The sequence below is a fragment of the Giraffa tippelskirchi genome, chromosome 6 (genome assembly GCF_054371585.1).
Source record: "Giraffa tippelskirchi isolate mGirTip1 chromosome 6, T2T-mGirTip1v1.2.pri, whole genome shotgun sequence".
In the NCBI taxonomy this organism is placed as follows: domain Eukaryota; kingdom Metazoa; phylum Chordata; class Mammalia; order Artiodactyla; family Giraffidae; genus Giraffa; species Giraffa tippelskirchi.
The window spans coordinates 131,407,509-131,433,011 of NC_137280.1; the positions used below are offsets into that span (position 1 = coordinate 131,407,509).

The window sequence follows — 25,503 nt, forward strand, 5'->3', positions numbered from 1 at the left end:
CAATTTAAAAGAAGGACTTCCAAGACAAACATGGTATTATAAGGATTTTAAATGTTGTAACCTATGTTTATCAAAGTAGTCTTTGCAGCTTAGCAATCTAGAAACAAATAATAAAACATTTTTTATTATAAGACAATGAAAATGTGCTAACCAACAGGACCTTGTTGTTTTTCTATTTTATACATAGTAGTGTGTATCCGTTAACCCCAATTCCTAATTTATCCCTTCCCTTCTTTCCCCTTTGGTAACCATAAGTTTGTTTACTGTCTGTGAGTCAGTTTCTGTTCTGTAAATAAGTTCATTTGTATCATTTTTTAGATTCCACATACAAGTGATATCATATGGTATTTGTCTTTCTCTGTCTGACTTACTTTGCTTAGTATGATAATCTCTAGCTCCATCCAGAAAACAATTTTTATAGACATAAAACAACCCTGTATGGTGTTTGGTGAGACTATGTGTCCTGGCTTAGTACTGTCACCCCAGGGGTTTGACTGTGGCTGGAATATAGGGTGTGTAATAAATATTTTAATAAATGTTTTTATTGTGTGTGCTTAGTTACTCAGTCATGTCTAACTCTTTGCAACACCACGTACTGCAGCCTGCCAGGCTTCTCTATCCATGGGATTCTCCAGGCAAGAATACTGGAGTGGGTTGCCTGCCCTCCTCCAGGGGATCTTCTCAATCCAGGGATCAAACCCAGGTCTCCCACATTGCAGGCAGATTCTTTACCATCTCAGCCACAAGGAAGCCCAAGAATACTGGAGTGGGTAGCCTATCCCCTCTCCAGGAGATCTTCCCAACCCAGGAATCAAACCAGGGCCTCCTGCATTGCAGGCAGATTCTTTACTAGCTGAGCTACCAGGGAAGCCCAGTGTTTTTATTTTCATTTAGCTCTTTATTTAAGGGTCAGGAAGAACATTTGCAGAAGGATTCAACAGCTGTAAAATAATGAACTGTTAGAAGAGATTGAAGGAGGTGGTACAGAATCATTTTAAAGAACAGGTGCATGAACTTTGCTATCTAAATGGGTTCATCTGTGCTCCTAACAACAAATGGAATATGTCTAGGGCACTCCCAAGTCCATTCTCACTCCCAAGTCCATCCTTCCCTGATAGCTCATCTATCAATCACAATCGAGGGCAGATTCTCAAAGAGGAAGCCAAAGATGCAAATGCCTACACCAGCTGCTTCTGTGTGGTCAGCAGCTCAGGAGAAGCTTAAAGCCAAGGAAGCGGACTATGACAACCTCCACCAGACACAGCTTTGCCCACGAAGCTTCAGAGCATCTCAGGGAGGCAGAGAGGGGGAAACGGGGGCGGCAAGGAAGCCGATGAGTAGGCCAAGCGCACACTATACAAGACAGGTGACAAACACAACTACCCTTAGCAAAACATAACCTCATAGGCCAACAATGGTGCTCAGTTCACATCCTTGATACAAACATCCAGTTAATTCCAGGCAGACTTAAGACTCATGAGGATCACACTATTATGAACCATCTCCTACCTTGCAGACACATGTACCCGTGCATGAACACTTTCTGCTTTTGTTTATACCCAGCCAAGAAAGACATTCTCTTGGGGTAGCAAGACGTCTTCCACTGGTTTGACAAAATGTAAGTTCTACAACTAAAATTAAGCTTTCCGACATCCCTAAGATTTCACCCTTACCACATCACCCACTGGGCCATTCCAGAGTCACCACAATTCAAAACACACTGTGGAAAAAATGCAGCCTTGATGGTAATTCTATTCTAGTCCAGATACTGGCCAGTGTGTTCCCATTTCCCTCCCTCACTGATTCACCTCCGAGGGATCTGAGAACGAAGAGCAGGAAGAGTTGCCTCTTTTGGGTGTGTCTACATAGGCATGTTTCCACCCATTTTTGACAACTGGTATAATACCTAGTCTCAAATAGAAATGCTTTCCCCCACTTTTCTCCACTGAGCCAATCAAGGTCACATTAATCCTTGAAGGCTTAGCTTCCATCTCCCCTCCTTGGTCAAGTCTCTACTGATAGCCAGGTCTAGTACTGAAGAGTGTGGCTCTGTCCTGCATGTGGGTTCCCCTGGATTCACAATCGTGGCTCTGCTAATGCTCACTTTATGATTTAGGCCAAGTAACTTAACCTCACCATGTCTCAATTCTTTCACCTGTAAGATGTAATTAAAAAAAAAAAAGGCTCCTCCGTAGGTCTATTGTATATATTAAATGCTAATCTGTGTTAAGCCCATAGAACCCTGTGAGGCACACAAAAACTCAATAAATATTGGCTGTTATAAAGTTATAACATTATAGTTATAATGTTATAATCTCACACGGTCCTTTCGTTCCTTTGGATCTCATCTATTCTACTAATTTAATGCTTGATATTGATATTATTGGGCTTCTCTGGTAGCTCAGTGGTAAAGAATCTGCCTGCCAATGCAGGAGATGTGGGTTCCATCCCTGGATTGCGAAGATTCCCTGGAGGAGGAAATGGCAAACCACTCCAGTATTCTTGCCTGGGAAATCCCATGGACAGAGGAGCCTGGAGTGTGACAGTCCATGGGGTCATAAAGAGTTGGATATGACTGAGTGACTGCAGACACACACACACATACACATTGATATTATTGGGTGACATCATGTGCTTTGTATGGACAGATATATCATTTCCCCTAAAAGATTGCCAGGTCCCTGGGGGAAGAGAGTTGATGTGGTTTCCAATGACATCTACCATGGCATGTGACACAGTACAGGTCCATGGCCTGAGACAGCTGCTTTGCACACAGCAGGCAATCCATCAGCCCTCACAGGCATACAACTCTGTAAAAACTGAAAGGAATTATTTCTGTTTCAAAGTTCTGTGGGTTAAGAAAGCTGCTGAAGATATATCAAATTATAGGATTAGATGACAATCATATTTATACACCCTTCTCTCCACCACCAACACACATGTTGGATGACTAAATTCCTTCTATAATGTCCTTGGCAAGTGGCCTTCCAGTCTATTTTAATAGTGAAGGCAAAGAAGATTCAGTTTACATATTCAACTATGGTAGTAGATGCCTGAATCACTGCGCAAAGAAGGATTCAGGGCCTGTGTTTAAGGGTCAGCCATGAAAAGTTCCATGATCAATTAATGATGCCTGCCATGAGCTCTGGAATGAAGCAGAAGCATGAGGCACTGAATTTTTTTTCCAACTCTGAAAATGTCTAAATGAGGGAATACATTTGCTCCAAAGAGAGCAGACTACACATAATAATTTTTTAGTAAGAGAAAAATATAAAATTAATTGTGGCTTATATTTTGAAGAAAGTATTTTTTTACATCGGTTGACTTGTCTAATAATACCATTTTTCTACCTCTGCTATGAAAATGTATGCCAATCGGCAAAGCTACTAAGCATGAACATCTTCATTCTTGCATTTGTTCATTCATTCAATGAATAAATATGTTGATCTTTAGCAAGTTATTTGCTCTCTCTGTTCCTCTTTCTTCTCTATCCTCCTCTGAAAAAGAGGGTAATAAGAGTACCTACTTCATAGAATTGCTGGCAGATTAAATGAGATGAGGCCTATAAAGCATTTACTCTAATGCCTGGCACACACTATGATATATACTCAACAAAAGGCAGCTCTTACAAAAGTCTCTATGTATCAAGTACTGGGTTAAGTGCTGTAGATACATACAAGAACCCAATATGGTGCTTGCTCTCAAGGGGGCCTAATAGTGTCAGAATTCCTATGATTGATAAAAGCATATGGTATTTTAAAAACTTATCAAGGGACTTCCCTGGTGATCCAGTGGTTAAGACTTTGCCTTCCAATGCAGGTGGTGTGGGTTTAATACCTCAATGGGGAGCTAAGATCCACATGCCTCAGGGCCAAAAAACCAAAACATAAAACAGAAGCAATACCATAACAAATTCAATAAAGATTTTTAAAAATGGTCCACATTAAAAAAAAAAATCTTAAAAAAAACTCATCAAAGGGAAAACTAGCCTAGATTTAGGGTCTGGTAAGGAATGTCCGCCCACAGAAAGTTTAATCTAAGCCAAGTTTCCAAAGATAACTAAGCGATCTATAACCAGAATCTTAAAGCTAGCCAATGAAGCTGAATAATATAAAAATAAAACTGTATGAGGCCAGGGATGGCTCATTTGATGGGCTGGATACACTAATTCTAAACTGTCTTATCAGTGTGGGGAAGCAGCCTGCTTTATGTGATGAAAGGCTATGTATAGGTCAAATCCTTTTTAAAAGATCACTATGTAAGGAAGTTGCACATAAAGGTTATCTGGCTATGCTGCTTTCAAGCATCCAATAGCAAACCATTCTGTAAAGTAATTACATATCCCTGAAGTGTCTACTGGGAAACCTGGCCTGAAATGTTTGTCCTATCTGTGCACTGCCCAACCAAGTTCTACCTAAGTCAAAGTTCGGTTTACATGCCCTCTCCACCTCAAAACCTTCCAAGTCCTTCCTAAGTCAAGGTTCAGTTTAAATGCCCTCTCCACCTCAAAACCTACCTCTGAAGGGATTTCTCCATTTGTGCACTTCTAAATTACTTATCTTTACCTGAATTCCTTTGGTACTTATTATGGGGCTTCCCTGGTAGCTCAGATAAAGAATCTGCATACAGGAGACCCGGGTTCGATCCCTAGGTCAGGAAGATCCCTTGAAGAAGGGAATGGACCTATTATACTAGGCCTTATATTTTTACGGTACTGTAATTTGTGGAGTTTTTCAGTGATCTTAAGGACGATGGTCACATCACCCACTTCTCCACAACACGTAGAGTGCCTGTCAATGCAGCTTGCCCAAAGGGGCCTGTAGCACCATTTGGGTGACTGAATTCAGATTTTTCACTTCATTCATGTGATCCAAGTGAACTACGGCTAGTTTAAAATCCAATTTTAAAGGGATTATCCAGACTGAAGGGCTAAATGAAAGATTCATTTTTAAGGAGAAGGAGAAATGAAATACACAGAAGCCCTGGTCTACTAAGCAAAAGAAGCAAGTTCCTTTGTGAGTCTCTAGTGAAGAAAGTTCAAAAGATAAAGCGAAGGGTCCTATATACATACTTTATTAAGCCATCTTCCATGTAAATATCAGCATAAAAGGATTGATCATCGTTGACGATTCTGCCTCCCTTGATCAGAAGACGGTCGCTCTAGAAAAGAAGGAAAACAGGAGTCATTCTTACAGCTAGGATTTCAGAGAAGAGTGGTCTCCCAAGGTTCTCCCCAGTCGTTGTTGCAGAGGTTTAGCAGGAACCACTGTCTTAGGATGCCTGTGAGTTCAGTGCACTCAGTATTTGAGTGGCTGTGTCTCTTGGGGATCCAATCTTTATTGTTTAACCATAACTCAAATTATTCTGAGTTTCACTTCTTTCTTCTGCAACCTATCACAGCCACTTAGAAACGTAGCTACTCTTTATATTATCTTTTTCCAAAAAGCACTAAATGACACTAAGTAGGATAACACTGACCTCGGTGTCTAGCATCCAGCCTGGTGTTCTGCTGGTACTCAACAGTGAGTCTCAGAAAGGGAACTTAGGGTCGGGGATACAATGAAATAGCCTTGAAAAGTCTTTATGACAGGGGGATCAGGTTATGTTTAAAATTCAGGAGGCTTATACATGAACACATGTGCACACAAATTGTAGAATGTATAATTCAAGGAGGAGAAATTATGCGGGATTCATATAGGAACTGAGTACACTCAGTATACTGAGTACACTATATTCAGTATTTCTCACATTCTCTGAAATATATTTCTTTATTGTTTCTCTTACAAAAAAATTACTTTTCTTATGAGAAAAGTCTTTTTTAAAAATCATAACTAAATGAAAGTTGGGTAAGTGATCCAACTGGAAACAAAGCACAGACATTCCAAGGTAATTAACAAAATACAAACATATATCTTATGCCTAAGTCAGGAGAGAAACAAATCACTGTCAGCTTTAGAGATCACAGATTCCATTAAATGAATGGAGCTTAGATCACAGCATGAAGGATGGATGTAGCTTTGCTGGGTTCATGTGGGAGAAGAGAATTCTTAGGAGCCTGGCCGAGTGGAAACTGCAGCCTTTGAAAAACAATGGTGGGCTGTGGTTTGTTACGAATTCAACATACAGACTTCAGCTACATGCATCCATCCATCCACTCATCCACTCATCATTCACACATCCACTCACTCAGCAAATAGGTATCTAATATTTTTTATTAAATAGGCGGTAAGGATGTGGCAGTGAATGAGTCACACCAGGTCCCTGCCTTGATGGAACTTAAAGGGGAAGTCTGGCAATAAAGTCACCAGAATAAGTAAAACAATGTAAAATTGTGTCAAGCTTCACAAATAAAGGGAAATGGGGCTTTTTTGACCACCTTCGCAGTCACCCCTGCCCCCATTTTTGGGGCTTCCCAGGTGGCACTAGTGGTAAAGAACCCACCTGCCACTGCAGGTTAGACCTAAGAGACACCGGTTGGATCCCCGGGTGGGGAAGATTCCCTGGAGAAGGGAATGGCAACCCACTCCAGTATTCTTGGAGAATCCCATGGATAGAGGAGCCTGGCAGGTCACAGTCCATAGGGTCACAGAGTCAGACACAGATGAAGCAAATTAGCACAGCACAGCACAGGGCTTTTTAAAATAGAGGCTAGGAATGGAGGAGAACTGCAGACAGAGGGAACAGTGTGTGCAAAGGCCCTGTGGTGGGCAAAAAGTTGTGTTTCTTTGAAGACCTGAAATAGATCAATGTGGAGGGAACCCAGGGATTGAGGAGGGACATGATGAGGACATGAGATGACACTGGTGAGACAGGGCTTTCAAAAGGGACATGGGCTTTATGGAGAAGGACACCCCACAAACAGGCTGACTTCTGGCTTCAGAAATCAAAGACTATGAACAGGGCCAGAAGATGAGAACTGAAGCTAGGGCTCCACTGGGGATGTAGCCAATTATTGCTGAGTCTCTCCTGCTTCCAAGGTATTGCGTGAGAAGAAGCAATTTCATCACGCTCTACTGTCAGGGGAAGGATTTTTTTTTAAGATACACATCAATGAGATGTTGAGAAAAAACTTACATATGTGGCAAAGAAAATGCACTAATGAGGTCAAATGCAAACTCCCACCACACACAATTTCCAAACCCCTCATGAGCTGCCCTCTGTCAGTACATCCACCCTCATTTCTATCACGTTTTATCAATGTGTGTGTGTACGTTAGTCGCTCAGTCGTGTCCAACTCTTTGCAACCCCATGGATTGTAGCCCACCAGGCTCCTCTGTCCATGGGATTCTCTAGGCAAAGATACCAGAGTGGGTTTCCATGCCCTCCTCCAGGTGATCTTCCTGACCCAGGGATCAAACCCTCATCTCTGGTGTCCCCTGAATTGGCAGGCAGATTCTTTACCATTAGCTCTACATATATGGTGGCAAATCAAAGAATGTGCAGTTCTTGCCACCTATGGCTCTCTGGCCACTAAGCCTTTGCAAAGCTATTCTCTCTGCCATCTCCCATGTTCACCTGCCACTGACAACCATCCTCTCTTTTGTTAAGCCTCAAAAGTTTTTACCCCAGGATGTATTACCTGACTTTCCAGCAAATTTTAGGTGTTCCCACTGTAGCTGAAACAATGATATTATTCTACAAGAGTTGGTTTACTGTTTAATGGTCTCCTGGCTACGCCACAGGCTCCTGTGGGCTTAGAACTATGTGTCTTTTGATCTTTTTAGTTCATTTCCTGGGGCCCATCTCTTGTTGTTCAGTCACTAATTCATGTCTGACTCTTTGTGACCCCATCTTAGACAGCTGGGACCCATCTTAGACAGCTGTTAAACGTTGGTCAAGTAAATGCATGAAGGGTGGGACATAGGAGGGTGTATTATATCAGAAGAATAGAAAGGCCATCTGAGTCAGAAAATTATGTGAAATGGTAAGAAAATTGGGCTTTTAAGGAAAAACATTTTAATTGAAGGCTATTGTAATCTACTGTTTTAACAGTAATTGCAAAATTATATAAGGCACTCCTACGACTATGCTTCCCAAACTAGGGTGCACATTAGAAAAATATAGATTTCCAGGTCCTGTTCTAGGCCAACAAATCTGTATTTGATAAGCTCTATAAATGGCTCTTAGGCAGCCACCAGCCAGCACAGTACCAAGTCACACCCCAGACACAGTTTGTGTGGCTGTGAAGGTGACAGAAGCTTCTTCAGCAGGAGCTTCACACTAACAATAATCTTGGTAACTTTAAGAGTTCCCTCTCACAGCTCAGTGCTTTTCTGATATTCTTTATCTTTCTAGCAAAGAGCTGAAATAAGCTGGTTGGGGGAAAGGAGCCACTTACTGCCTGAACTAAGCCCCATCATGAAATATGACCATCCTCTCCTGCCTGGGGACATCCAGTCCTGAGCTACTGGGGATCATCACTTCTTTCAGTAAGCATCAAGTCTCAACAAGGGGGAAAAAGCTATCCCAAGCACCCTGCACATCAGAGGGATAGGAAGAGGTGACCAAAGTGGAATTAACATCACTGAGATGGTATCATTCAAAACTGTTCAAATGCTATTGAAATAAACTTTGACCCAATCATCAGAAATTTAAATGAGCACAGATGAAGTGGGGGCCTTGCACAGGTTTCAGATATCGGAATAACAAAACCCCCGCTCTATTTAGTACAGTATTATTATTTGTTTTTTATCATGGGGAGCAGAAGTATCAAAACCACAACTCACAGAGCTCAAGCAAATGCTGCTCCTGGGGTCCTCAGCTTGTCCCCCAAACTTTTATTAAAGTGGTTAATGCGTGCGTGCTAAGTCACTTCAGTTGTGTCTGACTCTATGTGACCCTATGGACTGTAGCCCACCAGGCTCCTCTGTCCAGGCAAGAACACTGGAGTCGGTTGCCACGCCCTTCTCCAGGGGGTCTTCCCAACCCAGGGATTGAACCCAGGTCTCCTGCACTGCAGGTGGATTCTTTACTGTCTAAGGCACCAGGGAAGCCCAAGAATACTGGAATGGGTAGCCTATCCCTTCTCCAGGGGAACTTCTCAACCCAGGAATCGAACTGTGGGCTCCTGCATTGCAGGCAGGTTCTTTACCAGCTGAGCTACCAGGGAAGCCATTATCTATATTATACACCATATCAATAGTGAGTATATGTCAATCCCAATCTCCCAATTAATGCATTTTATAAAGAGATCTAATTTACAATCCAGGATAGCAGAGGCCACTTTTTTTTTCTCTCACTAGGGTATGATAATGATTAGAAAAATCAACTATAAAAAATTAGGAGTTGGTGAGAAAATGGGAGAGAAGAGAGAAAAAAGAAGGAAGGGAGTGAGAAAAGACAGAGGTGCAGAGGGAGGAAGGGGAAGCAAAAGAGGGAAGGGAGGAGAAAGAAAACCCACAACAAGCAAATGCTGTTAACAATACCTGTGATTCCAACTAGACTAGAGAATGCAAGGACAGAATCTTGAACTCAAGCTGGCTGGGGATGCTGGCTCCCATTTCAGCCTTCCTCACCTAGTATTCAACTTGAAGGACTGAAATTACCACCTCCATCTGAGCTAATATGAATATGTTTCCCAGAGAAACCAGAGCCCTCCATGGATTTCTTCCCAGGCAATAAAGTCAGCCCCGGAACAGTACTTAGGGCACATCTGTTCTCTACTCTGCAGACATTCCAGCAGCTCAGAATAAAAACTCTAATCCGAGGAGGGAAAAAAAAAGAGGATATAAACTGGAGATGGAATCTTCTACAGTCAAATCTTTTATTACCTGTGCTCAAATCACAAAGCACAGACTCTGACCCTCAGTGGGGACTCAAGATCCTTTTAAGTCCAGATGAAGGCGCAGGTGGTTATTTAAAATAAAATTCCATCTGGATAATTAGATTTGACTCCCTAAAAACACTCCCACTCTTAAGAATAAACAGGATGGATACACAGATGAAATCTTGTTGCTTTTCTTTCCTAAAGCAGCATCATTTAAAGAAGACAGAGAAAAGGCTTTCTAAGACAGTCCTGGCTGACTCAACGTGGGATTCAGAAAAAGGTACTGACAAGGCTCTCAGGAGAGCAGCCTTCTCAACCCACCTCTGCTGTTGAATATGTAACCTTGGGTGAGGAGTTTGACTTCTCAAAGAAACACTACCTGTGTTTGGGTGAGTGACTTCACCTCTCTAGGTTTCAGTTACCTCATCTGTGAAATGGGGGACAATGATCACTTTCTCTGAGGGTGCTGGTTAGGATGATGGTGAGCCTCTGCTTGGCAACGTATGGATCTTAGTACATGGGAGCTACTATCATGGTTATTCTTTCTTCCAATCATAACGGCTGCCGTACAGTGCCTGTCTCACAAACACTCTAGAAGAACTGAACCAACACTCTGTTCATCAAAATCTAACAGGCCTTGCCATAAAGGGAATTCCAGAGACGCCAGTCCCCAGCCAACCCCCAGCAACTGCTCTCAGCTCCTGCCACCAGCAGCCAAGGTCAGCCAAGACTTCTCCGTTTACACCCACCCGCAAAGGGCAGGTTCCCACGGCCCCTCCAGGTCATTCTCCTTTGGAAATAAGGCTCCATGAGCAGATAACAATCTACACGCCCTCCTCCTTCAAGAATGTGGAGAGGGTGGCGAGGTCTGAAACCTGCCCCCAAACTCGTTCTCCCTGCCCAATGCATGGATCAGCTTCCAGGCCCCTCAATGACAAACATGCCAAAGAGACAGAGAGACAGAGTGAGGTCATGGAGAAAAGATGATTTCCTGGAGGGCAATGCAGCCTCTTGGCTCTGAGTCTTTATTGAAGCTGGGGGCAGTTGTACAGGGCTGGCTATTCCAAAACTCCAAACTGCTACAGGTGAATCTCAAGAACATTCCCCCAGGACATCACTGGTGGTCCAGTGGTTAAGACTCTGCAATTCTAATGCAGGGGACGTGGGTTCAATCCCAGGTCAGGGAACTAAGATCCCACCTGCCACGTGGCATTGCCAAAAAAAAGAAATACCTCCTTTCTCTCATCATCCAAATATACTTATGACCAAGTGTGCACCATGGAAGCTAACAGGGGGCACTCCCCTCATAACATAGCCCACTACACATAATGCATAACGAACAGCAAGCACTGTTTTCACTTTCTTTAGAGGGTTCGATTTGGCCCTGAGGGGACAACCATAAGGAAGCAGTAGCCAAGGGCAGGATTAACCAGGGCAGGGTGGTGGCCCAGTCTCCTGAACCAGAACATCAAAGCCAGCTGTGTGCATTATTCCCCCTACAACTCCACATTCACCATTTTAAAGACATGGTTATCAAAGGGCCAGACAAGTGATATGGCTGCCTGGGTCAGACTGGAGTGGCGGAATGAACTGTGGATGGCATCTTAATCCCAGACCCTGATAATGCTCTCCCAATCTTGAACAGGGTCCCAGACACGGATAAGCACGAGTGGAAAACCTGGCCAGGAACCAGAGGACGAGAAGGGGAGGGACGACCCAGTGATGAACAGAAGGAGCCACAAAGCCATCCCACCCTCAAGCAGGAAGGTCAGCTGGGCTTGTGAAGCCCAAACCTCAGTCCCTACTGTGCTATTTTCAAGGCATTGGACAGATCCTGGTACAAACTGTACTGTTATTTACTTAATATTATCCTGAAATAAATGTATTTTAAAAGTAAACAGTCTCACTCCCATAAATTCTAAGCTAGTATCACTTACCAAAAATAGACAGTAAACCTAGGAATGAACACAATAAAAAACCTCATGAAATTTTGGCTACATTCTGCCATCCTCAAAAGGATTCTGAAGGATGAGCTTCAGATTTGCAACCTCTGTTAAAAGGCATATTACCCAGCGTTGGGGTGGCAGGCAGGGTGTTCAAGACACATCAGCACTACCTGAAGACATGTTCCTTCATCTGCTCAGAAGGTTAGGAAAAGAATTAGAAAGGAGACAAAATTTCTCTCTATGTGGTTCAATGTTATTGAATGCCCTCTTTCAGAATCACCTAAAATGATATAATGTAACTGCAAGACCACCATCCCTGCTCTTGAAACAAGGACCTACATGGGTCAACATGGGTTGGTTTGTCAGAAGTAAGAGCAGCACCGGAAGCAGAGTCACAGGGATGTCCCAGATAGAGCAGAGGGAGGAGGGTCCTGGGGATTAGGGAGGCTCACTGGGTCAAAAGGTTAGGGAGGAGGAGGGAGAGGGGCAGGGTGGAGTAAATCTAGAGTGAGAACAAGCATGCCTCATCAGAAAATAGGATGTGCCAAATCTGGGCACAAGAAAAAAAATGTGGTACTTCCTTAGCTGGGCTTAGGGGAGAGGAAAATGGAAAAGCTGCCGTCTGGATGGAAACCAGCCCTAATCGCAGTTCTCAGAGCCATCCAGAACTGCAGCAGTGACCAAGGGAGTCTGGAAGCCAAAGCTGTGTTGGCATCTCTGCTACTGACTCACTGTGTGATTTTAGGCAAGTGACTCAATGGATCCATCTCTGGGCCTCAGCGTCTCCAGCTGAGTGAAAGGCCCATTTGTATATTTGTAAAATACAGGTAACTGCCTACCTCCCAGGGCTACTGTGAGAATTAAATATGATGATGCAGTGTTGGGCACTTATAGAAAAGGCTCCATGAGTGGCAGGCATTACAAATATTTCTACTAATTTCTCTATTGTGCTACCACCTCTATTTTATTGCTCTGATTATGGACATGTCCAATTAAAGGCAAATCTAAATTGCAGTACAAATGTAAGGTTGCTACTACTATTAGATATAAAGCACCTGAGAAACACATTGCGTTGCTCAGGACAAGTGTAAAGTAGAACAGAGATTGACAAAAAGTCAATGGTTTAGAGACTTAATTCCCGGCCAACTTTGGTCTGGATTTATATGAGAGTTTTGTGTCTTGTTTGTTATTTGGGTTGTTTTGTTTTGTTTTGTTTTGTTTGTGCGGCATTGTTCTTTGAGGCCTCAAATCCACGAGCTATGGAGGAAAGCTCCATATCCATATTCAGACTAGGAAACTGGGGTCCAGCTACGTTCAAACAGCTGTGTCCCCTTAGCCCAACAGCCTGTGCAAGAGCCAAATGCCTTGTTCATCAGGGAGGAGGGCCTGAAATTTCAACCAGGCCTTGATTCTAGGGATAAGCAGTTTTAATAATTCATTCCTGAAATGTACACTTGTGTGACTACTGGCTGTGAAGATGTTATGTCAGATGTATGGGAGGGCAATTCTGATCAGAGCTAGTGAACAGTAATTTGTAACCAGCATTTACTGAAAAGTTCCAACATGCCAGAAACTCTTACAAGGTTTATGTACATTTTGTTCAATTACTCCTCCATGAGATGAATTATCTGTTCTTCTCCCCAATGAGTTGATGAAGACACGGCATCTTGGGGCGGGGGGAGGAATGGCGCAGGGTCTGGTGTCACATAACCAGTCACTATGAGCACCAAATGTATCAGTGAAAGACATGCATTTCAGAGGGAAAATTGTAGAAATGGGTGGGGTCCCTGATATTTCGTATCCTAGAAGAGGGAGATGCAAACAACGACTGGCTCTGGGTTTCACCTTTATCCCATGGGTCCTGGGGAACTCAGGAAGGAGTCTGAGAAAATGAGTGAAATACAACCACAGAGTTTGAAAGAAAAAACTGACAGAACGAACATGCCGGAGATAAAGGAAGGAACTAGTTAGAAAGTAATAGCAAATGACAAGGGGAAAAGAAAAGAAGAGAAAGAAAGGATCTGTATTGCTCAGGATGCCAGGAAACAGATGGAAGACTCAGAGTGGATTATTAAAGAGCAGTTAACAAAGGGATTATTTAACCAAGCACAGGCAGGCTTTAGGGAGATTAAATGGATGGGCAGCCCCCAGGGCCCACCAACAGCAGGGAGTCACACCATCCCCAGGCCCAACGAGGCCAGAGGAGTGAGTGGTCACTGGAGTCAAAGTAGGGGCAGATATACGGAGAGGGCGCTGCCGGGAGATGTGACCTGCAGCAGGGGCACACCGCCACTCCACAGTAACCCAGCAGCACAGAATCAGGGCAAAATACCCTGACTTTATTGTCCACCCTCCCTCAACACCGAGTGGCACCGCATGAACTAAATCCGACCCGGAGCCCAAGGGCAAAGGACCTACTGATGCAGCCCAGACAGGTCCAGGGCATGGAGCAGGGCAGAAAATCCTAGAGATGGCAGCTGGAGAGGCGGACAGAAAACATCCAGTCCAATCCCTGAACAGCCAACCATGGGACATGATTTAATAAACTGAACACAGCCACACTGTGTATTATGACACATACTTTTCAACAGGTTAAATTTAATCCTGAACTGAAGAAATATCTAACATAAGTACATTTCAATGTGTAAAATACGATACTGTTCTTGCAAAAGCAAACCAATATACTACATGTAAATATGTTTGTTAGGTTTCTATGTGAGCAGCAGAAAGGTCTGGAGGGATACATATCAAATCATCGACATTAGGAATGTCAAGAGACAGGGAGTCAAAGGGCAGAGGTAGAGGAACTGTTTTTCTTTTCTCTTTTTCCTCTATTTATACATTAGTTCACTAGTTGCACAATGCATGTGTCATTTTATAACTTTCAAAAGTGATTTAATGCAGAAAATTATAAAAAAGGAAAAGAGAACAAGGAGTTTGCTGTGCTCCAGGTGACAGGAAGAGTATGGATTAGAACACATATGGTACACTTCAGAGAAAAGCTGGAATCTGCTTAGCAAGGAAGGGTAATGGAAAGTGATGTGCCACTATTTACAGCAACCTAAATGCCCACTGACAGATGAATGGATAAAGAAGATGTGGCATATATATATATATATATACACGATGGAACAATATTCAGTTATCAAAAAGAATGAAATAATGCCATTTGTAACAACATGGATGGAACTAGAGACCATCATACCAAGTGAAGTAAAGGCAGAGAAAGACAAATACCGTATGATATCACTCATATGTGGAATCTAAAAAAATGACATAAGTGAGTTTATTTACAAAACAGACACAGACTCACAGACGTAGAGAATAAGCTTATTGTTACCAAAGGAGAAAGGGGTGGGGGAGAGATAAATTAGGATTTGGGATTAGCAGATACAAACTACTATATATACAATAGATGAACAACAAGGTCTTAATGTACAACACAGAGAACTATACTCAATATCTTGTAATAAACTATAATGGAAAATAATCTGAAAAATAATATATATGTGTATGTGTGTATATATATATATATGCAGGTGTATGTATATATACATATATGCAGGTGTGTCTGAATCACTATGCTGACACCTGCAACTAACACAACATTGTAAATTAACTATATTTTGATAGACAGACAGACAGACAAACAAATAGGAAGTGATGTGTCAAAGGTGAATGACATGTCAAGGCAAGTTGGTCAGAAAGAACCCATTAATAAAAATGGAGAATTGAAAGGACAGTCATGAAGTTGGGGTGCAAGAACATGAAGAATAATTTTGAGGTGCTGTCAGTCACACACCAAATAGGTAGGAAAAAGGACCTGAGATTTAAGAGACTGGTCAGAAGCTGATGGCTGGAAATGAGTTAACTCCACACTGAGATGGCTATACCAACTGAATGGGAATGAAGGGTAGTCCAGGCTCCTGAAATGGGAGTCAGGACCTGGATTCTGGTCCCAGCTCTGCGACTCTGAGCAAAGCACTTCGCCTCTTGGGGCTGCTGTCCGCTGAATGGGACCCACTTCCCTCTTTTAGAAGTAGTTCTCTCTCCACTTTGATCACGGGGGCCTGGCAGCCGGCTTTCAATGGATCTTTGGACTGACAGGGAAGCCTAGTGAATCCCCACCCGATTGCTCCTCAGAAACAAAAAACTCTTTCACTAAATCTGAAAGCCAGCCAAAATGCAATTCCAAGAGGAGCAATCATGCTTGGGCCTTGGAATGTGTGAGCAGCACCTGCAAATGACAGGCAATTGTTCCCCATCTATTTGTGGAGGCTATGAGGATTCTCTTCCAAGTCTGACCCTGCACTTCTAAAATTGGCGGGGCCTGCCTGGAGACTGCAGTTGTAAGCACACAACTGCTGGTTTCTGCAGCTTCCTAAAACTGGCCCGTGGCAGATGTGTCAAGAATGTACAGGTACCGTGTTGTAGCCCACACCACGCTGCCATGGAAAGGGCCCTTGGAGAGAGAGTGTGGGAGGGAGGAGCTGTTTCAAAGAGCCCAGATGCTCCCAGCTTGCTCTGTCGTGAAGTCCAGGTGGTGAGTCAGTGCCAGGGCAGCTCAGTGGAATGATGAAAATGAGAAGAGCTTTGAAGTTACAGCCCTGACTGTAAAATGAAGGGTATGATATCTGTCCGAAAGGATCAAGGTCAGGCGTCTAGCCCAAAACCCAGTGCATGGTAGGTGCTCAAGAAATGCATGTTTCTTTAAAAGATGGACTCAGATCTTCTCAGGTCAATGTCTCTCAGCTGGATGACCACCCACTCTTGTCTCTATCTTTGAAAAGTAGACTGACTTTTCACCTCTTTTTAGTTAACATATATGTCTTAACTATCTTCCTATCAGAACCCAAACATACTTCCTAAGAAGTATGGGAAACAAAGGGGATGAGGCATTTTCTCTTTTTTTTCTGGCTCTTTCTTGACACAAGAAGAGGACAATGGTGATGACTGACTCTCTGGGTCACGCCTTCTGACTGCCTAGGAACCTACAAACCCACAGCTCTGCTTTCATTTGATCAATAGGTGGTTAAGCACTATTTTTGACTCTTTGACTATTTTTGAACCCCAACCTTCTCCAAGTTCTATTGACAGAGAAAACTGCAGACACTCCTGAGAAGAAAGACTTCAAGAGATCAGGCAGACTTTGAATGAAATGAAATTTTGAAATAAATATAATTGAGGCACCACTTGAAAATGACCAGAACTCGAAAATGAGATGAGTAGGCAGTTAACCCTATAAAAAAAGGATTCTTTACCTTCAAGGTAGATCCAAGGCTTACCCAAAAGGTACCTCCTGGAATATATTCAAGACTGCTTTCTATTTGGAAATGCCATGCTGACATTACAGGAACTGATTCTCTGTGCCTGGGGGCCCACCAACTTCATTCCTACCTGCGAAGCCATGAGTTACACGCTTCTCTTCCCAGTGGTCACTATCTCACATTCTGTGATTCTAACAGAGAAGAGCCTTCTTTGGAATAGCACACTAATCCATTCTGTTATGACATGTCTCTGCTGAAGAATGCTTCCAAAAGTGCCTGGGCTGCTGAAGTTTACAGTTGCAGGTACCTTCTGCATACTAGAGTAAGATGTACATTGTGACATGTATTCAATCGTGTCTAAAAAATAGCACATGAGTTACATTATCCCAAGTCTTTTCATCTTTCATTGATCATTTCATTCACTTGAGATTAGACCATGAGGCAGATAGTTTAGCTGTCTTTTTTTTTAATTTTTAATTTTTTAATTGAAGTATAATTGATTCAAAATATTGAGTTAGTTTTGGGCATACAGCATAAGTGATTCACTTTGCTACACAGCAGAAAACAACACAATGTAACGTAACTGTACACCAACAAAATTTTTTTTTAAAAGATGTGGTACATTTATTCAATGGAATATTATTCAGCCTTAAAGGAATGAAATATTGTCATTTGCAGCAAGATGGATGGACCTAGAAAATATTATGCTCAGTGAAATAAGTCAGAGAAAGATCAATATTAGATGATATCACTTATAGAACCTAAAAAATAATACGAATGCATCTATATAAAAATACAAACAGATTCGCAGACATTGTTGTCTTCTGATAACCCTGTTTGCTGGACACCTGTCCTCCCTAGACTGCTTACTGAGGAAAAGCACATGAGTTTAAGGTAAAGGAACAGTGTGCCTTTTCATTCATTTATTTATCCATTCATTCCTTTGTGTAATGTTTGTAAATGCCTCCCATTCACAGTACTAGGGACACACGAGTGACCAAAATTAAATCCCTGCCATTACAACTGTAGCAGTTGAAACAGCAAAGATTAAGTCAGCTACTAACTAAGTAGTGTAATTTCAACAGTGATAAGTGACATTTAGAAAGAAGGTGAAGGGGTGGTGGAGGGTTGGAATGGTCTGGGACTGCTTCTGACTAGGTTTTCAAGAAAAGGCACATCTAGGAAGCTGTCTTCGGAGCTGAGCTTCACAAATAAAGACTCCTAGAAAAGACTGCTCCCCTCTCCAAGGGTGCAGAGAATGCAGGAGCTGTGAGCTGAACACGTTAGGTGAGAGAGAGAGAGAAGGGAGGACGGCTGATGCCAAGACCCCGGAGGCAGTGGAAATAGTAGGGGCCAAGCCACGTGATGGCACCCCACTCCAGTACTCTTGCCTGGAAAATCCCATGGATGGAGGAGCCTGGTAGGCTACAGTCCATGGGGTCGCTAAGAGTCGGACACGACTGAGCGACTTCACTTTCACTTTTCCCTTTCATGCACTGGAGAAAGAAATGGCAACCTACTCCAGTATTCTTGCCTGGAGAATCCTAGGGATGGCGGAGCCTGGTGAACTGCCGTCTATGGGGTCGCACAGAGTCGGACACGACTGAAGCGACTTAGCATACCATAGCATAGCATAAGCCACGTGGAACCTTGAGTGCTGTCATCTGGGCGCTATTCCAAGTCCAACAGAGTTTGCTTTGGCTGTGTTGGGTCTTCATTGTGTTATGTGGGCATAGTTGCCCTGAAGCATATGGGATCTTAATTCCCTGACCAGGAATTGAACCCACGTCCCCTGCACTGCAAGTCAAATTCTTAACCACTGGACCACCAGGGAAGTCTCCGAAACAAATTTTTGAGCTGGGGAGTGACTTGATCTGATTTACAATTTAAAGGATCACTTCACTCTTGCATGGAGAAATGACCTGATGGCCAGCAATGCGGGGGCACTGAGACCAGTGGAGGGTTTCTGCAGTAAGGTGATGGAAGCTCTAGCAAGGCGGTGGTGGCAGGATGAAAAGATGGGGAAAACTGGCTGGATTAAGACTCTCTTCTAAAGGTAGAGCCCAATAAGTTACACAGCAGGTATATGGCTGGGCGGGGCCTTATCCCCAGGATCTGTTGTAAGCAAAGCCCAGCCACCTCTCAACTTGCTTATATCTTTCCACTGATAAAGTCAAAGTAAGTTTGAAAGTGTTGGTTGCTCAGTCACATCCAACTCTTTGCGACCCCATGGACTGTAGCCCGCCAGGCTCCTCTGTCCATGGGATTCTCCAGGCAAGAAAACTGGAGTGGGTTGCCATTCCCTTCTCCAGGGGATCTTCTCGATCAGGAATCGAACCCAAGTCTCCCACACTACAGACAGACTCTTAACCCATCTGAGTTGCCAGGGGGACATGAAAATAAGTTTAACCCATGTGTTTAAGAATGACAGACCGCACTACCTTAAAACAGGGAGGATGCAGCTGTAAGAGCGCTGTCAATGTTCAATAGTTAAAGGACCTTCTATTTCCCACAGCCTAACAAGTGATTTTACCAGCAGTTCAAGTTCATTTGATTTTTTTGGTTGATTACACATTTATCAGGTCTTTTTTCAGCAGTAAGACCTGGCAGACCAGTGGTTAAGACTCCACACTTCCACTGCAGGGAATGCGAGTTTGATTCCTGGCTGAGCTAGGACCCTAAGTGCCATACCAAAATAAGTAAGTAAACAATAAAAATAAAAACAATAAAATATGCAGTGATAAAACTCTGGCACAGACTGTTTCCATGCCCCCTCGTGTTACAGATGTGTGTATGGGTCTGGTTTCCTGCCTTAGTAAATGTGACCCAGCGTGGGTAACTGATTCTCTTCTGATGGCTCAGATTTCTTTAGGGCCTAGGGTCCATCACTGTGAACATGAATTTTTCATTATGTGGAGAATGTGGTTTCATTTTGACATGTGAACCCACTGGGAAGACTGCAGTGATACTCAAATATGTTAGCTTAAAATTTCCCTGATCTCCATTTTTATCCTAAAATCAATGGCCAAATATTTCCTGATCAATCGATCAAGTGGATTCCAGGTGACTGAAATTTTTCCCTTCCTATCTTTAAGCAACTTCCTAACAATGGTTACTAAACAGCTCAGGTCAACTTCAGTGTAATGGATGAAGGTTTTAAAGTCAGGCAAGGAGATAAATTTGGACGAACCTTCACCACTTAGTTAATAAATACATACCTTTAGATAAGTTAAATGTCTGAGCCTCAGTTTTCTCATCTATAAGGTGGAGCTAGTAATAACTATACTTTAGGCATGTTATAGCAATGAAATGAGATGCCATATATAAAATTATGATCAAAAATCAAGTTAGTACAGGCTTTGGCATGGCATTATTTCCTTATAAAACTACCTGGGTTTCCCTTTCCTGTTCACTAAGAGCTTTACAATTCTGAAATTTTGAATTTTAAATGTCATTGTTCTTAACTTCCCTCCATATTAGTTTCTGCTGCCACAATGAAGTGTCACAGACTGGTTGTCTTAAACAACACACATTTATTTTCTCACAGTTCTGCAGGCTACAAGTCCAAGGTCAAGGTGTCAGCAGGGTTAGTTCCTTCTGAGGCCACGCTCCTTGGCTTGCTCAGTTTCTCCTCCCTGTGTCCTTCTCTGGGTGTCCATGTTCTAATCTGTTGTTGTAAGACACCCATCACACCAGATCAGAGCCCTCTTTGACAACTTCATTTCACTTAATTATTCTTTTAAAGACCCTATCTCCAACCCTATCTCACATTTTGAGGTACTAGGGGGTTAGAACTTTAACATATGGATTTCAAGTGGATATAAATCTGCTTATAATACACCCTTCACATTTTACCCCTGAAAAAAAAAAAAACAAAAAACTGTGAGAAAAGCACTGAACCAGAGCAAAGGAAATGAGTCCTTTGCTTCATGTTTTCAAAAACTATTTCTCTGCATGACCTCTGACAAGTTATCTTCCCTCTTTGGTCCACATTTTCTTAGGGTTGGAATAATGCATCTCTTATTTCTTTTCCTGGCCTTAACCAAGCAAAGCTAAGTTTATTTCTCACAGCAAAGAATCTGAGATAGAGCATGCAATGAAATAACTGGAATCACAACACAACAAAACAAAAACATACCTTCTTTGTAGAATAAACCTAGGATGGATTTTTCTAGAAGCAGAAGAGGGTTACATTCAACTGTTCTAAAATGTTTTAGGTTGTTTCAAGCCCTTTCTAAGGCCATAATTTAAACCAACTTAGTTGGATAAACCAGAAACTCCACTCTGAATTTATCAATCTCCCCAAACAAAGTAATAGCATCAAGATATGGGACACAGATTGGCTTGGGGGGGAAAGAGAGTATAATTTCAAATAAAGCTCTCCTTGAAAAAATTAAGGGGGGAAATTTTTTAAAAACAAACACACATATACACAGAAAATGTAAAATTAAAACCAGCTTCCAAGCTTATGGGTTAAGCCATTAAGGAGAAGGAAGGGAAAGGAGAACAGGCATAGTTCCTCTCCAGCTGCGTAGCTTTTGGTCCTGAGACACGGTATACCTACAGATGTCAGCAGCCTCAGCAAGACAGGGAGGCAAACACAGGTGGCAGTGAGGGCACAAACACGTGCTCATGGCAGAGCAGGAGAAAACGGAGAGGGACAGGAGCATTTCCCCCTGAAAATGGCAAAACTGCTGGATCAAGTAGAGTGATGACAAGAATATAAGACTAATATCAAAGATACTGGGACTCAAATCAGAGTCTAACACAAGCTGAGCAACTGTGGCCAAAGTACTCAACTTATCTTGGGGTAACTTAACTTCAGCTAAAAAACAGCAACTGAAAACATAGCCACCATTTCATTTTTTGCTGTTGAACACAAGATCTCAGAAACAATCGAAAACTCAAACAAAACGGAAGTGACTGAAGCACTGGGAACAATATGTAGATATTTGAAATTATGTAAAAACAGAGTGCCATGTGATCCGGCAATCCCATTTTCAGGCATATATTTAGACAAAACTGTAATTCAAGAAGATTCATGTGCCCCCAATGTTCATAGAAGCACTAATCACAATAACCAAGACATGGAAGCAACCTAAATGTCCACTGACAAATGAATGGATATAGAAGATGTGGTACGTATATATGATGAAATATTATTCAACCATAAAAAGAATGAAATTTGCCATCTGCAGCAACATGGATGAACTTAGAGATTATCATATGAAGTGAAGTAAATCAGCAAGAGAAAGACAAATACCATATGCTTATATGTGGAATCTAAAATATGACACAAATGAACCCATTTACAAACAGTAACAGACTCACAGACATAGAGAATAGACTTGTGGTTGACAGGGCGGAGGGGGAGGAGAAGTAAGGGGAGGGAGAGATTAGGAGTTTGGGATTAACACATGCAAACTACTATACATAGGAGGGATTAACAACAGGTCCTACTGTATAGCACAGGAATTATATTCAGTAACCAGTGATAAATTATAATGGAAAAGAATATAAAAATGATATATATATACATGCACACATATATGTATAACTGAATCACTTTGCTGTATAGCAGAAATTAACACAACATTATAACAAAACTACTTCAATTTTAAAAAAGAATAAAATTATGGCATGAAAGAATATTTAAAACATGGAAAGATGTCACGTCATAATACACTGTACAATGAAAAGCAAGACATAAAATAGGATGAGTAAGATGCTGTGCTATTTTAATAAACAGTATATACAGTATGAAGAAAACACTTTAAAAGGGTATACTCAAACTTTATAATTTCACTTATTTTTATTGTCCTCATTTTTTTTTTTTTGGTAAATTTTTCTACAAACATCATGGGTTTTTTGGTCATAATTGGGGGAAAAAACCTACTCATTTTGTAAATTTTAGTGCCCTAGTGTAAACCAGAGAGTAGAAAAAGCTCTAATTCAGTCTCAAATTGAGGTTTTAGTTTCCTCATCTGTAAGGGGAGACTAGACTGAAAAATTCTCTTAGGATCTTCTTATTCTCTGAGTTTTACAGAGCCCCATTAAGTCAACCCTTCGGCGGGATCTTGCTTAGGGTTTATTAAAGAAGCTGGGGTGGGGGGCGGCAGCGTGGGACACAGAATGAGAAGGAGGCATTCAAGTCCGCCTGAAGAAGAGCCCCCCTCATGGGTATCCTTTGCTAATTCAATGCACAGCAGCCTTGAGTGCTGAGCGAGGCGGGCACCTCCCTGGAAAGCTGGCTGTGCTTAAGCACAACAGTGAGGAGCTGCTCCTGACAAGCCTGGAAGCGAGGCTGCTCCGAGGGGAAGGCAGGGGAGCTTACAGAAGCAGTCAGGGCTCCAGCATCCAAATCCACGCAGAGAAGGGGACCAACTGACTATGCTTCCGATCTCTCATAACCTGCCCCTCGGGAAAGAGGTGTGTAGAAGGACTTAACCACGCATTTGGTAACTACAATTTGGACAGATGTGTCATGACTCCATAGGTACAAGAAGATAAAAGAAGGCAGAATTTAAGGCAGCGCTGTAGAATGGGGTTAAGAATGTGGTTCTGAGTCAGTATGAATTTTGGTTCCACCACTGAAAGGCTTCTGTGATCTTAGGCCAATTGCCTGATCTCTCAAAGTTTCCTCACAATAAAATGGGAAGATCTAGTTGGAAAGCCATCTACCTAACTGAGTGGTTTTGATGATTGCATGAGATAAGAAATAAAAAGCACTTAATATAGAATACGGTAATGTTAGTTTACTCGCTAAGTTATGTCCGACTCTTGCTACCCCATGGACATTTCCCAGGCAAGAATACTGGAGTGGGTTGCGGGTTGCCTTTTCATTCTCTAGATCTTCCCAACCCAGGGATCCAACCCGAGGCACCTGCATAAGAGGCAGAGTCTTTACCACTGAGCCACCAGGGAAGCCGTAACACAAGATAAATAAATGCTAATTCTTATTATTTTCAGATGCTCCTGTGACAAGCATCACATTGCTAGGCAAATAGATGATCGTCGGCAAAATATTCATTCAAAAAAGGAAATGGTATCATCATATCTGATTAACTATATACGACACATCTTTATACACATGGTACTTCAAATGAAGTATTTTAGATTATATGAATATACTTTAATTCTCCCCTTCTGCCTTCCCTTATAGATGCTCCCCTTTAAAGGATCTAATGATTATAATTACACTTAGATCATTGAGACTATCAATTGTATGACTTACAGCCAGAGATAAGCTCGGAAAAATGTGTTTTAACTGGCCCCACCCCTCAAACCAAAAATGAATTTTAGAATAAAAGCTAATAACAGAAATATAAGGAAGTGAAAACGGACTTCCCTGATGGTCCAGAGGTTAAGAATCCACCTTCCAATGCAAGGGTTGCAGATTCAATCCCTGGTTACAGAACTAAGATCCTACATGCCCCAGGGCAACTAAACCCACAAACCACAACTAGAGAGAAGCCCATGAATTGCAACAAAAAAGATCTCTAATGCTGCAACAAAGATCCCACGTGCTGATGTAGCCAATAGATAAATAAAAGTTAATATTCTACAAAGTTGTCAATGAAAGAGAAGATGATGTAGAAGCACAAATGTACACACGTTCTGATCATCTGCTCACTTGACATTATTCCTGCAAAGTAAATGTTAAATAAATGTACCCATTCATTCAGTAAATGTTTACAGAGGGCTTAAAATGTGCCAGCCAAAGGAAAAGTGATAGAAATTCAGTGGCAATGAAACTAAAACCCACCCCTACCTGAAGGAGCATCCACGACATTACTTGGCCCTTGGGCAGGAGGCTATTTTCACTGGACGGGAGCCACCGCATTTCAGATACTGGCAGGAGCAAGTGAAAAGAGCTTGCAGAGCATCTATAGACTCGGAGCTGTTCCCTGTTGGTTTGCTTGTCTATCTGACCAGTCTAGTTTTGGGGCAACTGGCGCCTTTGTGCCCTTATCAATGGCAGCCTTATCCAGAAGAGACACCGTACATGCCAGCAAATGAATCATGGTATCATTTTAATAATACTCATTGAAATGAATACTAAAGCTCTGCTAAGGAAAGGACCTATCAATCGTCATCATTCCATTGCTCTCTTGCACAGAGTCTATTAACCAAGTTCACTCTCTGAATGAGAAATAGGCTAAGGTTTCAAGGAGAAAAAGCAACCAAAGACCCTTCTATCCAACACAGATGTTGGCTGCTTCCACTAAATTTAAGCCAACAACTACTGCCCTCATTCACTTTCTCACTGTTTTCTCTCCCCTTCCAGAGAGGGATTAGAACTCCTCTCTTCCAATTTAGAACACAGCATAGATGGCTGAATAAAATAAAAGGCTCACAGGGTCATGTGCACTGGCAGGGACTGGGAAGGACCATCTAGTTCGATGCTCTCATCTGACTGATGCAGAGTCTGAGAGGAATAATAAGGTTTTCCCAGAGTCACAGAGAAATCAGAGGTAAGGGCAGCCTGAACCACAATGTGCTGACACTCCGTCAGGGGCTCCCT

At 42.3% G+C, this 25,503-nt stretch overlaps 1 protein-coding gene across 15 annotated transcripts in view; it reads right to left on the reverse strand.

The window, feature by feature from the left end:
- DPYSL3 (dihydropyrimidinase like 3) overlaps positions 1 to 25,503 on the reverse strand; it is a 222,413-nt gene that overhangs the window by 33,745 nt on the left and 163,165 nt on the right. For 13 of the 15 annotated variants that reach the window (XM_081495646.1, XM_081495648.1, XM_081495650.1 and 10 more), the window contains one exon: positions 5,072 to 5,160. In XM_081495646.1, coding sequence (XP_081351772.1) covers positions 5,072 to 5,091 — 20 coding nt within the window. In that variant the 5' untranslated portion in view covers positions 5,092 to 5,160. Of the gene's footprint in view, positions 1 to 5,071; positions 5,161 to 17,109; positions 17,167 to 25,503 lie in introns of those variants that run through there. The other 2 variants (XM_081495642.1, XM_081495637.1) reach the window with 2 other exon arrangements.